Genomic DNA, 17,120 nt, shown 5'->3' on the forward strand with positions numbered 1-17,120 from the left:
TGTGTGTGTGTGTGTGTGTGTGTGTGTGTGTGTTCGGGTATGTGTGGTCTCCATGTGCATGTAGTATGTGTGTGTGTTCGTGTGTGTGTGGTCTCCATGTGTATGTAGTATGTGTGTGTGTGTTTGTGTGTGTGTGGTCTCCGTGTGTATGTGGTGTGTGTTCAGTGTGTGGTGTGTATGTATGGTGTTTCTGTGGTGTGTGTATTTGTGTGTGTCTGGTCTCTATGTGTGTCTGGTCTGTGTGCATATATGGTTGTGTGGTGTGGTGAATATGTGTGTGGTGCTGTGGGTATGTGTGTGGTATGTTTGTGTGTGTGTGGTTTGTAGGTGGGTGGTGTGTTATGTGTGTTATTGTGATGCGTGGTGTGTATGTGTGGTGAGTGTGGTGTATGTATTGTATGTGTGAGTTTGTATGGTGTGTGTGAGCTTGTATGTGTGGTATGGTGAGTGTGTATGTGGTGTTGTGTTGTATTTGTGTGGTGTGTGTGCTATGTGTTTGTGTGTGTATGGGGTGTGTGTGAGGTGGTATGTTGGGTGTGTGTTATGTGTAGTATGTGGTGTGTATGTGCGGAGTGTGTGTTAGTGTGATATGTGTGTTTGTGTGTGTGAGTATGTGTGGTCTCTTTATATATGTGGTATGTGTGTATGAGTGTGTGTGTGTGTGTGTGGTGAGTGTGTGTATGATTTGTATATGTATATGGTGTGTGAGAGAGAATGTGTGGTGTGGTGAGTGTGTGTGATATTTGTATGGTGTTTCTGCGTGCGTGTGTGTGGGTGTTTATATGAGAGAGAGACTGGGGGTATTTTATATCTAAGTTGTAACATCCTTCTTTTCTCTGCAATTTAGTTCTCCATTTTTGTAAATGGGGCTCAGGAGCTCTCCACCTTTGGGGGGTTCTTGTGCGTGATAAAATGGTGGGTGAAACAGTGGGTGCTTGGTACACAGGGCATGTAGGGTGCATAGTTCATGTACAAACTTTGCTTCACAAGTAGGTGTTACATACTAAATCTTAATCCCAAGTCTGGAACAGTTCTTTGAAACCAGAAGTTCCCTCAGATGAATGCCTGGAGGCCACGCAAAGGGAAACTGCTATTCGGTGAAACAGATTGAAGCTTTATCTTCTAATTAAAAAATCATATGGTGTAGCTCTACCCACCCACTGTGAGGGTATTTGGTGCTGGGGTCTCTAAAACATTATTGATTTATTTTTATTGGCATATATTTGCTGTACATAGTAGTGGTTTTATGCAGACGTTTGCATTCTATCATGTGGCTTGTGTAGCTCGACCATATTCACCCCTCCTATATACTCTACCTTCTCCCTCCTCTCTCTTGCCAGTCCCTTTCTTTTGATCAAACACACCTACATCCACCTCATGTCATATATCTGTACACACACACACATACACACACACACACACACACACACACACAAAGTGGAGTTTTATTGAACCATAAAAAATGAAATTGCATCATTTTCAGAGAAGCAGATAGAGGTGATTAGGCCATGAAAGCAGAGCCTTTATAGAAGAAACCATCGGCCATCTCCACTGCTCATTGATGTCAGAGCACAGACGACAGAAGAGACAGAAGGGAGGCCCTAAGGGAACTTCGGGTCATCCCGTGAAGGCCTCCACCTCTGACTTCCAACTCTAGACTGGAGAACTAAATGACTCACAGCCACTCAGTTGGTGGCACTCAGTACAGCAGCACAAGGACTAAGAAAACGTGACAATTTGGATTCATGACCATGACTGACTCTAAAGTCGTTGTTCTTTGTACTGCAAAGGACACAAAATGCAATCTTGGTTATCCAGGCAGAGAACTGGACAACACTCAGTCTCCTCCTATCCTAGCAGAGGAGGGAGGCTTTCTTCAGCCTCCGGTCTGCAGATCTGTGGAGCTCAGGAGGGTGGTCACTCTCAGTGCTAACTGGCTTCCCCTGAGTTTTGCGCTGGGGTCTTGGCTTCTTTCTTCCCTACACCTTGTGCAGGAATCACTACGATATCCCCACCTCTTCTTTCTCCTTTGAGAAGATCTCCTTAGTTTCCTGATCTGTGCGGTCCTCCCTCATACTCGGTCCTTCAGATTGAGGTGTAGATGGACACTGTGGAGACCCTGACCCCAGCTGAGCTGTACTGGACATCCACGTGGCAATGGACAGCCACGTGGACAACCAGTGCAGACTATTGCCAGGAAGCCCAGAGTGGGCTGAGCATGGGAAAACTGAGATGGGTACAAGATAGAGGCCGTGATTTTGACTGACTCTCTCATCAAAGACAGGCTACCTCCTCACTTCTGTCAAACTTAAACACCTAAGATAGGAAGCCTGTGAAGTTGGGGTGCTGAGAAACAGACAAAGACCAGGTAGACTTCAAAAAGGGATGTCATGCAAAGGTGTTGATACTGTCCCTATCTAGTTGTCATTTGCTCAACTCTCATGTAAGTACTTGAAGCATCTATTGTCACAAATAGAGTATCTGTGTGGGGAACCTGTTCAGCCATTGACAAATTCTCAATTAGAGAACTCGCTGTTGATTGTGAGTGACTTAAAAGACTTTGGTAGTATGGAGCTTGGAGTCAGAAGCTGGCTCAGGTACATTATTCGTTTTCTTGTTGTATTTCCAGCTTGGCTTCACATCTTCTTGCTATTATGCACTGGTGAAACATGTGAGGTAAGAAAAGTGGCCATCTTGAGCTTTACCAGGCCTCTGCTATATGCCAGACAGTGTGTGTGTGTGTGTGTGTGTGTGTGTGTGTGTGTGTGTGTGTGTGTGTGTGTTATGCTATCTCAATTAGTCTCTAGTGGCTCCAGGACATGGGCACCACTGGCCTCATTGTGAAAGAAGGAAGGGGTTCAAAATGGGGAGTGGCTTGCCCAGAGAAGTCCTGTCAGACCTAGCCGATTTGAACCCAGTTGTCTGGCATCATATCTGTGCTTCCTCCCTTATATCTTGTGTTCGTCCATGGTTGAAGCAGTACTACTCTGCCTTTGGAATCTGGGTTAACAGAAGAGCTCAGGAAAGATCCCAGAACCTTAAGAAGATTGGGGACAGTGAGGGTTATAATAGAGGGAAAGGGGCTTTGGGCCTCAGGGCTTCAGAGGGTCAAACAAGACCTGGTTGGCTCCATTCTTCATTGTGTCATGATGCTACAGCCCACAGTGCCCTCCTGCTATATAAGGGCCATTTCCAGCTACTTTTAATTTGGAACAAACTAGCCGTTCCCCCGTGGTCCTGAAGTTAATAGGATGTCTGTGCAGCATTGCCAGGCTAAGCATCTCTGAACAAATTGTTCTTGCTTGGTATTAGGGTTATCTAGGAGGGAGGCCAGGACACTTTAGAGCAGTTGTCCTCAACTTGCCTATTGCTGCAATCCTTACATACAGTTCTTCCTAGTATAGTGACCCCAACCATGAAATTATTTCATGGCTACTTCGTGATTATAATTTTGCTACTGTTATGAATTATAATATAAATATCTGATGTGCAGAATATCTGATATGCGACCCCCATGAAAGAGTCATTTGACCCCCACCCCAAGGGGTCATGACCCACAGGTTGAGAACCAGTGCCTTAGAGAGCCAGCTCTGGCAGGTGGTGGGAGTCTGACTTTCATCTTACAATGGAGACCCAAGGGAGCCCCTGGACAGTTGAAATGGGTCAGTGGGGTGATGGACCTGGGCAAGGGTGGGAGACATGGCACAACGAAAGCTTCTGGATGTGGGCAGAGCCAAAGCAAGTACAGACCTCAGTGTGGTAGCTCTGATCTGGGGTTTGGCACCAGGAGCCCCAGTGGGTGATCTTTCTGTTTGTCAGGTCATCAATACTGAGGGGAAGTGGAGCTGTCTAACATGGCTGTAATTCAGGCTTATCCCTGGGATGATGAGCTAACAGGAGAGTCCGCAGGAACTCTGTTCCTTTCATAAGGGGCAGAGCCCAAGCTGAGCTTCCTAAGAAAGAGGCAGTATCTTTCCTATGGTAGAGGCCATCATCATATCTCACAGATTCCCAAAAGGTCATCGATTTCTCAGACAGTTCCAGCTCCTAATTCAATGACCTACAAAACGTGCCTGTTTCTCAACAGATAAGAGTAGCTTTCCTAGTTTCTTTATAAAAAGGGGAAGTTGTGTGGGGAATATATATATATATATATATATATATATATATATATATATATATATATATATGTCTCTTATGTCCTTGGCCTGTGAGTGGTCCATTTTCTTATAAAGCTCGTTCTTTACCTTAAGTCAGGTCTCCTGAAATTTGTCACAACCCCTTGAATGGCAGGTGGCTTCCCTGAAGGGATACAACTGCTACAAAAGTCCTTTTCAGACTCACCAAGATAATAAATAGGAAGCTTGGGTGGCGGACTGTCTGGGGCAGGATCAGGAGTGGCATGATTGGGCTTCTAAAGCTTCATGAGTGAAAAAGAATGTGCCTGCTTTTGGCTCCACAGGACCTGGTATCTAGAGCCAGCTCTGCCACTTTCCAGATGGCCCAGGTAGTTTAGTTAATCAGTTTCCTTACCCGGTAAAGCAGGGATGGCAAGTCCTTCTTCCAGGCTTGGAACTAGAGCCAGGCAAGGAAGATGTTCAGCAGTTAAGAGAGGACTCACCCTTCGACTTCTGCAAGATGGACATCTGCCCTACAAACTGCCTGCCCTTACTTCAACATCCTCAGTAAATTAAAAATAATCCATGCTCAGTTGACCTTGCTATCCTCAGATCAAAAGCAAGGACTTTTCCTCACTTTGGGACCTTGTACCATTCACTCACACCGCTGCTGGACAACAAAATTGGGATGCAAACCCAACTGGCCTGGGGAAGAACCCCTACTAGGTCAAAGGTCAAGCTTATGAGGACCTGGGACAGCAGTAGGGAGGAGGCATAGAGGAACAGCGTGTCCTCAGTGGGCCTATAGAAAAGTCTTTCCTTGCTTGGAGAGGAACATCCTGTGTTAAGGAAGAGGAAGTTGAAACTAAGGCTTTGTCCTTGACACAGATCTCAGCTCCCACAGACTCTGCTTGTCCCATTCCCTCATGGGTAGCCTGGACCATGCTATATGCTCTGCTGAATTAGTTTCCTCCCTCCTGTTTACTGTGGCTTTGTTGTCTTGTCGCATGTGGCAAATTAGTTACATTGCACAAAAGGTGATGCTTTGAGCCTTCTTATTCAGGGTGTAGCCAGTGCCACCTTGGCTCTCTAGTTCTCTGTCAAGAGAAAGAGAAGAAGGTCCCCCTGACCTCAAATCTGTCCAAGCATATAACCAGAGACTAAGCTTATAGATATGATAAGCTGACGTGATAGTCAGCCTATGGGAGTCTCACAGATCCACCGTGTGTGTGTGTGTGTGTGTGTGTGTGTGTGTGTGTGTGTGTGTGTCATAGGTTGACTGACAGCTAATATTTCCCTCAATTATTTTCTGCTTTATTTTGGGGGTCAAGATCTCTCAAAAACTCTGGAGCCCACCCATTCAGCTAGACTAGATGTCCAGCAAGCCCCAAGGATCTTTCTATTTCTACCTCCCTGCTGTTGTGATTATAGACGTAAACCACCATGCTCAACTTTTGAGGGAATCTGAACTCAGGCCCTCCTGCTTGGGTGACAAGTACTTTCCTGGTTGAACTATCTATCTCTTCAGCCCTAGAGTTATGTTCTAACCTCCTAGAAAGGGGAAAAGTAAGAAAGCTGCTCAAGTATTGTCTGATGGGCTAGTGAAAGGCTCTGTAGGTAAAAACATTTGCCGAGAGTCCTAATAACTTGAGGTGGATCCTGGGGCCCATGTGGTGAAAAGAGGGAACTGAATCCTGCAAGTTTCCCTCTGGCCTTTACACATGTTACATGCATATATCACCATCATCGTCGTCATCGTCATTGTCGTCAGCAGCAGCAGCAGCAGTAGCATCAGCAGCAGCAGCAGCAACGTGCACGTGTGCGCACGCACACACACACGCACACACACACACCACTAGGTAAAATACATTTCTTTTAAGGAGTAATGTTTCTGTCCTGGGAAGGCCCTTTAGAAAGCAAGCTTGAGGTTAATTACCCTCCAGGGCCATCACAGACTATTCTCAGGGGACTGCGGTCAGTCTGTGCTGGACACTATTGAACTAGAGATTAAGAAAATGGGTGACTCTGAGCTCTCACAGCTCCAAGGTTCTGAATGTTAATAACAGCCACATTCACCCATATTAACTGATACAGTAACAAAGGGTAATGATTCCACTTTATTAATTAAGAAACTTGGGCCAGAAGTGAGGGATGTAGCCCAAGGCTTCTCTGACAGTGTGGAGGGTCCTGGGATGCCCCAGTCTGGTGCCTCCCATTGCATTTATGCTTTGTGACAGCATTATTGTTGTTATTATTATTATTATTATTATTATTATTATTATTATTATTATTTTATATTACTTATTTTTGAGACAGGGTCTTTCTGTGTTGCCCAGGTAGACCTGCAATTCCCATCTCCAAGCCATTCCCAGGCCTCAATCCCCAGCATAGGCACGTTCTTTAGACGTATACTACCGTGCTCAGCTTGGGAACTTGTTGGGTTTTTTGTTGTTATTGTTTTAAGCAAAAGCAAACCACAGAAAAGAGATCTAAAACTACTCCCTGAAGGAGGAAGAATGCTGAGCTTCTGCTTGCCCAGCTCCTCTCTGAGAACATTAGGGACTGTGTGAAAGTTCAGACAGAATCCTGAAGGTTTTGTGTGTTCAGGCTTCTGCCTGGCACAGTCAACCTTACCCATCAGGTATGGGACAGGTGATACATGGTGATGCCCAGCAAGCTCAGATGGGAGGCACCTTCCCAGGCCATGTTGGCTGTATCTAAGAACATTACATTCAGCTAATTCTGCTGATGAGCCAGGCTCTATAGTCACTCTGGCTACAGTGGGAATGGAGTGTGCTGCTTGTTCTCACAGAGAGCATAAGCTCAAATACCACTGAGAGAGACACAGATTACAAACTGTGAATGGGGCTATGAAGGCAAAGCTTACAACCAGTGAGACACATGTGCAGGGAGACCTGAGCAAGTGTCTCTGTAGCAGGTAGGAAATCTGGGCCAGATGGTACCTCGGACCAGTGACAAAGTGGGTATTGGCATCAAAGGAAGATGAACAAGGGCCAGGAGCTGGTACAGAAGCTGGACTTGGGTGTTCCTCATTCCCCAGGCATTCCCAATGCTGCAGAGAAGAGAGAGATCCCTGGACCAGAAAGAGGAGCATGAGAGATGTTTCATTGCCTAATTCAGGAAGCGACAGAGATTGATTCTTCTGTGGAGGGTGAGATTGCTGCAGATCTAGAACTCAGTGCCGAGGATAGCAGACAGCAGAAACCGGAATGAAAACCATGATGCAATCATGATGTGTCCATTCAGAGTGGGGTACACACCCACCCTGGGGTGCAGCTGCCTGCACATTGGAAAGCTGTTATTCTGGAAGACCAGAACCAACTCCAGCCACCCTTGTCATCCCCTATTTAACAAATATTTAACCAACACCTGGGGTTGTCAGAACTGCTCGAGCTGCACATGTCTGGCTCAGAGCCAGGCCTGTGTAAACATTTAGTTCTTTCTGCAGAGCTGAGGCCAAGGGTATATAGGTAAAGTTCCAACACAACCCCCACATTTCCCGCCTACTGTGTGCTACTTCCCTAAGCCTTAGCTATTGGAAACTTTCAACCAAAGCTGCTCAGAGGAAGATGGGGCAGCCACTTGGTGCCCAGTTAAGTCCCCACCATGTCTCTTCTATGTAAGGTGGATCTTAGTTTCTGGGATTCTGACCAGGTGTGTGTGCATGTGTGTGTGTACTACCTCTCTACATCTGGCTTTTGTCAGAGATCACCATTCTAAACCTGGCATCTCTCTGCCTACATCAACCTCCCTCTCCTGCCCAGCCCTGCCTCTCCTCCACTTCAACTTAAAAGCTTCCTTTTGGAGATTGCCCCTCAGTTAGCCTGGGCATCTGTCTTCTATGCTTATTGCTCCCCACCCCTGTTTCTGTACATCTCAGCACTCAGTGTGATGGGTCCATGTGGGATCTGTGTCCCACTAGACTCTGCTTTTCTTGCAGAGCAATTTCCATCTATAAAATAATATGTGTAATATTTGAGTGTAGCCCATAGGAGGTAGGTTGCTTGCTTTAATGTTGAGAAAATATTTTCATCCTCATGTACTCAAACACTAATCTTTCTGCTGAAGCCTATGTATCTTCTACACACACACACACACACACACACACACACACACACATACACACACACTTCCCTTTTGATACAATCTTCCCTTTGCTGACTCACTTTTGCATGTCATTCTCTGGGCCACTCTTTATCTAAAGAGTTTCTGACCTTGGTACTCGAGAGGGATGGGTCTGAAACCTCCACCATACATGCATACCCATTCCAGCCTCTGAACCTCTTCCTGACATCTAAATACAGCCATGCGACTCATGAAGGGAGCCCACATATGTATTTCCTGGACTCTTGCAACAGCACCCAGAGATAGTCAGTAGGAGGTAATGAATTCACTTTACAGATCTGAACAAACAAACAAACAAACAAACAAACAAACAAATGGAGCCACAGAGAGGCCATGGCTTTCCCAGATAGCTACACCAGAGTGGAAATCTTCCTCTATCTGGGCTGAAATTCTTTCTGGGACACATTAGGGAGTGGAGGTTGGGCAAGATGCTACTTTACCTGTCATTCCCTCAGTCCCAGAGATTCCAGAACACCCTCACTTGTCTGAGGACAAACAGCAAACTTCTCTAAGTCTCATCTCCCTGCTTTTTCCCCTGGAATTGAAGCCACTATAGCTATGCCCTGATCATGTCCTGTTCTCAGCTCTAGGTCTCTTAACCCCCAACACTAGATGCTCAGTTCCCCAGGGTATCCTGGCAGGGCAATGTCCTAGTTCAGGAAGGGGCCACTGAAAGGTAAGATGCGGAAGAGATAGGAAGAGGCTCTTATGATTCTCCCTACACCAACCCCGCAATGAAAACCATCCAACCCTATGCAGCTGTGTATCATGAGAGATGGCCACCCAGAGCTTTTGCCTCCTCAAATTGCCTGGGTTTGTGGGCTACAGTCCCTGAATATTGAGTCTGCAGCTTCCAGTGTCTCTCCCCCCCCTCAAAAGACTCATTCTCCCTTCGAGAGGGCATGAATATTTAAAGAGATTTTTCCAGCCACTGGAACCGCACCACATTGCTGCTCTTCCTTTATATTTATGCCCAGAAAGTTTGCCTGCATTCCTCCCCATGTCCCACCCTCCCTAACACAGAATATCAAACAGAGTCCCTGAGAAGTTTGCCTCCTTTTTGCCAGGAGGGTTATCAGAGCTGTTGGCTGTGTTTGGGGGCTGAAGATGTATGTGTAGTCCTTCTCCACGGCCACATAGAGAGTTAAATCTGAAAACCGCCGGACACTTCAGTACTTGACAGAGTCCAGAAGCACAGGACCCCAGGATCCCACAGGAGCAGCCTCAGCACTGACTGCCGAGCTCATCAGGATTCTGAGTTTGCCACTGCATGACTACTCCAGCCCCAGAGCCACCTCCTGCTGGCCCCCTCCAGCATCTCTGCTGTGCAGAATTCCTTGTAGCCCACTACATCAAATCTCTCTTATCAACAAGACACAGCACTCCCAGGATAAGTTTTTAAAACTCCAGTCACGCCAAGCTGCTTCCAAGACTCCGGGAAGAGTTCCGTTCCTCTGCCCATCTATAACCAATCAGCTACACATCACCAACTCCATTTCTAAAGTTCCAGGCAATCATAGCCTCCTGAGCTCCCTGGCTGGGCGCCCACCCGCCCAGGGCCAGGGCCCACGTTGTCAATGGCCTCCAGTCTCAGGCGCTTATTTCTCATCCTTAGAGAGTCAAGACTCCTGCACACCAGGAGTGGTACACTCAGCACACTGAAGCACAGTGACCAGTTAGGTCACATCAAGGCAGGGCGCATTAGTGGAAGCCAGTCTCCCTACCTTTGCTGAGGGTCCCGGTGATGAGTTTAAAGATGGTCTGGGCAAATTTCACGAACCCGAGTCTGCATCTTTTGGAGCAGCCGCTCATAGTGGCAGAGGGGAGGCAGGTTCTGCAGTCAGCGCCCAGAAGGGTTAGTACGCACCTTGCGTGCCTCTGGACCTTGGAGCCTGCTTAGGTGAACCCTGAAAGATTGATGCACCCCAGAAACCAGTCTCCGGCACAGCTACCTCCGCAGTGAGTCCAACGCTGCATCCAGAGAGCCTGCAGGGCAAGCCCTTCCTCCTTCTCCACCCCCTCCTTCTGGCCACTCAAGTCCTCGCCACAGGATCACCTCGGGATGCCAGGACTGGGACCGCACTGCCAGGGTACCTCGGGCTCAGAGAAGACTCACATGCTAGTGAAATTGAGCAGAGCAGGGAGGGAGGAGCTGGAGCCCTCCCAGGCTTTGCTGACAGTCTTGCCTACATGGCAGCGGTAATGTAGCAATTAATACTCTAGTCAGAAGGGAGGGACTACTACACAGAAAACACGGCCCCACAGCTCCGGCAGTCGCAGGCTCAATTGCCAGCTCTCGCTCTCTCTTCCACTCTGTCTTTCCCCTTTAATCTAATAGATCAATTCTTGGAGCCTTGATCTGGCTCTAGGAGAAAGCCCCACAGAGCAGGAAACTGCAGCTGCCCCAGGTACTCAGTGGAAAGTTTGCAGGCAGCCTGGGACCAGAGAGGCCAAGCTGAGCGGAGAGCCACCCTGGGGAAGCTGATCTGTGTACCTTGCTTGGATGGAGAGGCGGATGTCTCCACGTTCAGCAACCAGGGTGGCATCCACGGCACGTGCTAGTGCTGTCTCCTGGCTTCAGGGGCCCCATCTCAAGAGGAACTGGTGAATCCCAGCCTCTGTCTCTGCAAAGCATACACTGCCTCACAGGGACGGGAGAGGAGCCCAAGTTAGCCTCAGAAAGACACAGAAGGGTGACAGAGGTTTAAGTAAGTTGACCACAGTAAAGTACCATGAACAGAAACTGCAGGCCTTATGTAAAGTTCAACTGTTGTGTAACAAACACTTGCCTTGTATTTTGTGTACGAAAGACTGCGTGGGATAGAAGGGACCTCATGGGACACATCCGTGCTCCACAGTGGCTCTCCTTCACTTTCTTGGTGACTCAAAAGGTCACCGTGGGGATCTAAACCATTAGCATCATCTCCGGATGCTCTGAGCCTACGTGTGGACAGCGGTTATAAAGCACCTTTGAACCTGGTCTCTTCTAATGCAACAGCTCTTCTCTCTGTGACCTTTCCCTGTAGTGTGATTTTACAACAATATGCTGTCTCAGAGCTCATGGATGGACAGAATGACAGGCAAACTATAACCCAGAGCTCATATTTTGTGCCACCTGGTCTTGTCTCTCCTGAGAGCGACAGAGAAGTAAATCTTTAAGAAACAGACCCCTGGCACTAGGGTGGTCACCAACCGAGGCCAAGGAGAGGCCTGGGAGACAGACTGCAAGCTTTTCTCGAAGTCCTCCGTCCCTCCAGCTTTGCCAGTGTGCTGTGCTAGCATTTAATACAGTGATGCTGACAGAGAGCACCCCATTGTGCTCGATGGCTTAGCCTCCGAGACTGCTACATTATCAACTCTTTACCTTGAGGCATTAAAAGTCCCTGTTGTGACACACATAGCATCTGGGGATGTAAATGGTCAATCTTTTGTTTACTTGTTTACTTGGCTGATATCTCCTGAGCTCCCACCATGCAGCAAAGAGCTGGCGGGATCCTGCATTCAGAAGCTAAAGCCAGCATCCGTTGTCAGCAACACACACCCCCTGCTGAAGAAGGTTTGAGCTAGCGTGTGTCACTAAAGCATCCTTTATCTTCCTTTATCTTCTACCTGGGGTCCCTAGTCTGTTGGACAGTGTCATCCATATGCACTGTGAGTCTTTCCCATCCATTGGCCGCCTGTCTACATTCCAGTCTTTCCTGGAAGCACCCTACACACACACACACACACGCACACACACACACACACACGCACACGCACACACGCACACACACACACACACACACACGCGCGCGCACACACACACACACGCACACACACACACACGCACACACACGCACACACACACACACGCACACACACGCACACACACACACACGCGCACGCACACACACACACGCACACACACACGCGCACACACACACACACACACACACGCACACACACACACACACGCACACACACGCACACACACACACACAGAGAGAGAGAGACTCTGAGGTATGCTTTGTCAATTTGTTATGTGTCTCTCAGTACAGACAGACCAACCACTGAGATTCACCACCACCCTTAGTCCTCACCGCTTGGCCTCCAGGCTTTAAATGAAAAGAACTCGCTCACTGGGGTGTCTGGTATGGCACACGCTAGAGTTTATTGTTCCAATTGCATGGCTTTTGCTGCTGCTTCCGCTGATCGGCCTGTTTCTGGGCTGCTACTGTTCCCACCCCTGTCCTCATAACATCCACACCACTGGACAAGGATGTCACTCACAGTCAGTATCCTTAAACATGTACTGCTTCCCCTGACCTGTGGGAATGTCTGTGAGGCCACAAAGCAAGAAAAAGATGGAGTCTTTGCCTGAATACAAACCCCAGAAAAGAATCTCTGGGAGGGAAAGCAACTTGAAGACAGTGAGGGCATGGTGAGGTGCAAGGGTTAGTGGACACAGAAACAAAGCCATTATGTGGGGGGGAGAGTAAGGAAATAGATGGAAAGCACAAAGGCAGAGCCTCGTAGTCTCTAGGCATCACCAGGCTCGGGCTTTTTTGAGTCCCCAGTAGCAACTCTAGCGTTTGGATTTTTCTCTGCTCTCTTCAAGGCATCGTGCATTTGAACTCTCAGTCTTAGATGAATGAGTCAGGCCCAGAAAAGGGCAGCAGCACCCAAAATCCCACACAGTGGTATCCCCAAAATGTAAGCCAGGAGTTCATTGTGCCAAGAGCATTAGTAGAGAAGGAAGCATTGGGCTCACGGTAGGAGAATACAGGACAAAAATCATGCTTAAAGACTATGCTATGGTGCAAGAAACTGGAGTCAAAGAGGGTAAGAACACTCACTGGGCCAATGAGAGGATCTGAAATTGGATTCCAACATGCAAGTTAAATGCTGGGCACCTGTGACTCCCAACACTGGAGAACAGAGACAGGAGGAGTGCTGGGGTTGCTGACTATCACCTAGCTCCAGGTCCAGCGAGAGAGCTTGTCTCAGGTAAGGTAATGAAATGGGATACTTAATCTCCCCCACCTCATGTCCTCTACATGTGACAGCACAGACATATAAGGTGCACGCACGCGCGCGCACACACACACACGCACGCGCACACACACACACACACACCACAAAGAGAAAGAATGGAGAGGAGGTGGGTAGAAACAGGAGCTGAGGACTCAGGTAGCATGAGGGAAATTAGCTCACTAGCAGGCTTGTAATCAGCCTCTGTGCTGCAGATGTGCATTGCTGGGGCACACAGGAAGCCAGACTTGCTCTCCACCTGACTCCACTCGCGGGAATCCTCACGCACTGGCCGGCTCCAGGAGGAAGTGGGGCACGCAGATGGGAACTCTAGGTAGTCTCTGGTCCCCGACTTCTCTGAGTGCAAAGAGGTGGGCATGCCTTTCTTCCAACAGTGAAAAGAACAGAAGGGGACAGCAGTGGCACCACCATCCACTGAGCTGCTCTGAGCAAATGCTCTGGGGATTCATTTTTCATAACACAGATCCTTATTAGAACTATGTAAGGCAGCCATTGCTATATCATTCGCTCTGTAACCTCGAGAGGGGAAATAACATGAGAGAGAGAGACGGAGACAGAGATGGAGACAGAGACAGAGACGAAGACAGAGACAGTCAGAGACAGAGATGGAGACAGAGACAGAGATGGAGACAGAGACAGAGACAGAGATGGAGACAGAGACAGAGATGGAGACAGAGACGGAGACAGAGATGGAGACAGAGACAGAGATGGAGACAGAGACAGAGATGGAGACAGAGACAGAGATGGAGACAGAGACAGAGATGGAGACAGAGACAGAGACAGAGATGGAGACGGAGACAGAGACAGAGATGGAGACAGAGACAGAGATGGAGACAGAGACAGAGACAGAGACAGAGACGGAGACAGAGACAGAGACAGAGATGGAGACAGAGACAGAGACAGAGATGGAGACAGAGACAGAGATGGAGACAGAGACAGAGACAGAGATGGAGACAGAGACAGAGATGGAGACAGAGACAGAGATGGAGACAGAGACAGAGATGGAGACAGAGACAGAGATGGAGATGGAGACAGAGACAGAGATGGAGACAGAGACAGAGATGGAGACAGAGACAGTGATGGAGACAGAGATGGAGACAGAGACAAAGACGGAGATGGAGACATAGACAGAGATGGGGACAGAGACAGAGATGGAGACAGAGATGGGGAGGGAGAGAGGGAAGGAGAGGGAAAAGGAGGGAGAAAGGGGAGGAAAGGGAGGAAAGGGAGTGTCTTACTGGGTAATCCTGGCTGACCTAGAATTCTTATACAGACCAGGCTGGCCTTGAACTCACAGACATCTGATTGCCTTCGTCTCCCAGCCTCCCCGGTGAATGCTAGGGCTCCAAATTAAAGCGAAAAGTATCTTTAGAGAGCTATGCTTGCCTTGCTACCAGAAGAAACAAGCAGTTGCCTATCATAGTTGTAAACTTATGGAGAAAACATATTCCCTGACCATCAAAAACATCTCTCTGTGGTCATGGTTGTAGGGTGGGAAGAGGAGGCATTGAGCGAGGCAGCCAGAACAGAGGCAGCTGCTGTCCAGCCGGGAGCAGAACAGAGGAGCTGCTTAGTAAAGCTTTTTGTGTAGGGACTCAGGAAGTTGGTGCTGTGGGCCTCAGGAAACAGATGGAGACCTGGAACACTCACAGAGTGACAATGTGGGGACCAGCTTCTACCTCTAGAGATGAGTCAGGAAGGCAGAACACAAAGGAAAGAGGACGAGATCTCCTGGATGTAGCAACTTGGCAGCAGGACCTGAGAAGGCAGCAGACAAGTTCTTCCAGGAGGGGCAGGGGTTGCTGCCGGACAGCTCAGGGGTCTCTGGCCAAGAATGACGATGAGGGTCCTTTTTTGTGGAGTTAAAAGTCACGACGACGACGACGATGATGATGATGATGATGATGGTGGTGGTGGTGGTGGTGGTGGTGGTGGTGGTGGTGGTGGTGATGGTGATGGTGATGGTGATGGTGATGATGATACATGGTGGCAGAAGAGGACAGCCTGCCAGAAACAGGTTCCTCCCTCTAGCCAGAACTTCATATATTGTGTTTGAGGCTGGCATGGGCCCTCCAGCAAAGCTTGCGGTTCTCAGTTGTAGCAGCCTGAACATCCCAAATCCAGTAAGGAAGGAGAAACCTCTGGCTTGGTCAAACCTTTAATAATCAGCATGGCCCAGATGTCTTCTTTTCTAATATCCCACAATCCCTTTGCCCTCACTTATTCACTCAACAAATATTTATCTTATTATATACATAATTATACATGTGTGTATATGTGTGTGTGTGTATGTATGTATGTATGTATGTATGTATGTATGTACGTATGTATTAACTGCCACCTACTATAAGCCAGTCAGGAAAAATCATCAACTGGTAAGTACAAAGCACCTTCCTATATGGAACCTGTACTATAGAGCTTGAAGGGGGAGGGGCTGCTAGGGTCACAAACAAATGAGGAAGCAGGGAATTCTGGAGTGAAAACACCCAGTCTATGCTTAAAGTCAGCAGGACAGGAACCTCCCAGAACTTGCTGGCCAGCTCCTAAGGGAACAATCGTGCAGAGTGGACCTGGGGGCAGTCACGGACATCGTGTGCACACTGGCAGGATTTGCTTCTCTGGCCCAGTGTGGTTCTAGGTGTTAGATTTGGGGGCTCTCACCCCGGTCATAGAATAAACTCATGAAGCATTTGCGTGCCGTAATTTCCGGTGCCTGATTACATACAGACAGATAAAAAAAAATGGAGACTGAGGTAAGGCTCAGTGTAATTTCATGGGGGACAAAGGAGGTGACATCAATGGGCTAGTGACTGATCAGAGTTGCTGGGGGAGGAGAAAGCCCCTGGGAATCCGAGAAACAGAAAATGGTACAAGCTTTGGGAGGATCAGGTGAGAGGAGGGAGCAAGTTGTAGATTTTAGATATCTTAAGGGAGGGCACCATCCCTGGTGAGTGGGGAATGGGGGATAGGAACTCCAGAGAAAAAGTAAGAACTGGAATTTTCATAAATAATTTATTCTCATTGCCGCTAAGGAAGAAAATAAACCTAGCATCCCAGCAGACGCCAAATATTAGCATTTAAATACAGGCTTACATAGGTGGGTTAAGAAAAAAAATACAAAAACAATTTCCTGAGATTTAAATCCGATTTTGTTTTTCCCTCTAAGCCTAAGAAAACTCAGTTCCGCTTGAGTCTGGGCCTAGGAGAGGGTTCTGCTTGCCCTAGGGTGTAGCAGCTCCACGTTCTCTACGGGAGTTTGCGGCTTCTCCGTGTGATAATTGTGAACAAATGATGCCTGGGAAGCCACCGGCAATTCATCAGCACTGTTTGCACGGCTCATTGTACTGAGAGCAGGGCACCTCGTCTCGGGACTGCCTGCACTCTGCTCTCTGCGGAGGCGTCTGTGCCCTGCTCGGCCCACACAAGGAGGCAGCTGAGGCGCTGTCAGGCAGAGATGGGAAGAGTGGTCCCCGAAGCTTTCTTTTTTTCTTCCTGCTGGCCCCTAGATGCTGAGTGTCTCCGCGCCCGCCCCACACTGCTCTGAATGGTGTGGCCTGAACAACCCTCTCCTTCCCGTCCGCGTTCGCATCCTGTGCTAGGAATGGAGTGGCTGCGGCCATTCACTATGCAGTGATAAGGAAGCCCTGGTATAATTGGGACGCCAAAGGCTACCAATTTGGGTGCTGACTGGTTCTGGCTGTAACCTACATCAAGCCTGATAGGGTAGGCTAATTTTCCCATCTGTGTTCTATAGCCACTATATCCAGCTATATACAGCAAGCCCCACAAATGCAGGCTCCAATTCCTGGGTAGAGTTTGATTCTG

The 17,120-nt window shown here is 48.3% G+C and overlaps 2 protein-coding genes across 3 annotated transcripts in view; one reads left to right on the top strand and one right to left on the bottom strand.

Annotated features, from left to right (window-relative positions):
- Positions 1–10,213, bottom strand: part of Kcnip1 (potassium voltage-gated channel interacting protein 1) — a 369,300-nt gene extending 359,087 nt beyond the window's left edge. For both annotated transcript variants that reach the window (NM_001261388.1, NM_001261387.1), the window contains exon 1: positions 9,989–10,213. In NM_001261388.1, the coding sequence (NP_001248317.1) occupies positions 9,989–10,076 (88 nt within the window). In that variant the 5' untranslated portion in view covers positions 10,077–10,213. The remainder of the gene's footprint in view (positions 1–9,988) is intronic.
- The window catches only part of Kcnmb1 (potassium calcium-activated channel subfamily M regulatory beta subunit 1), a 56,992-nt gene that overhangs the window by 20,799 nt on the left and 19,073 nt on the right, over positions 1–17,120 (top strand). The gene's annotated exons all lie outside the window — the stretch shown is intronic.

This window comes from Rattus norvegicus, chromosome 10 (genome assembly GCF_036323735.1).
Source record: "Rattus norvegicus strain BN/NHsdMcwi chromosome 10, GRCr8, whole genome shotgun sequence".
NCBI lineage: Eukaryota > Metazoa > Chordata > Mammalia > Rodentia > Muridae > Rattus > Rattus norvegicus.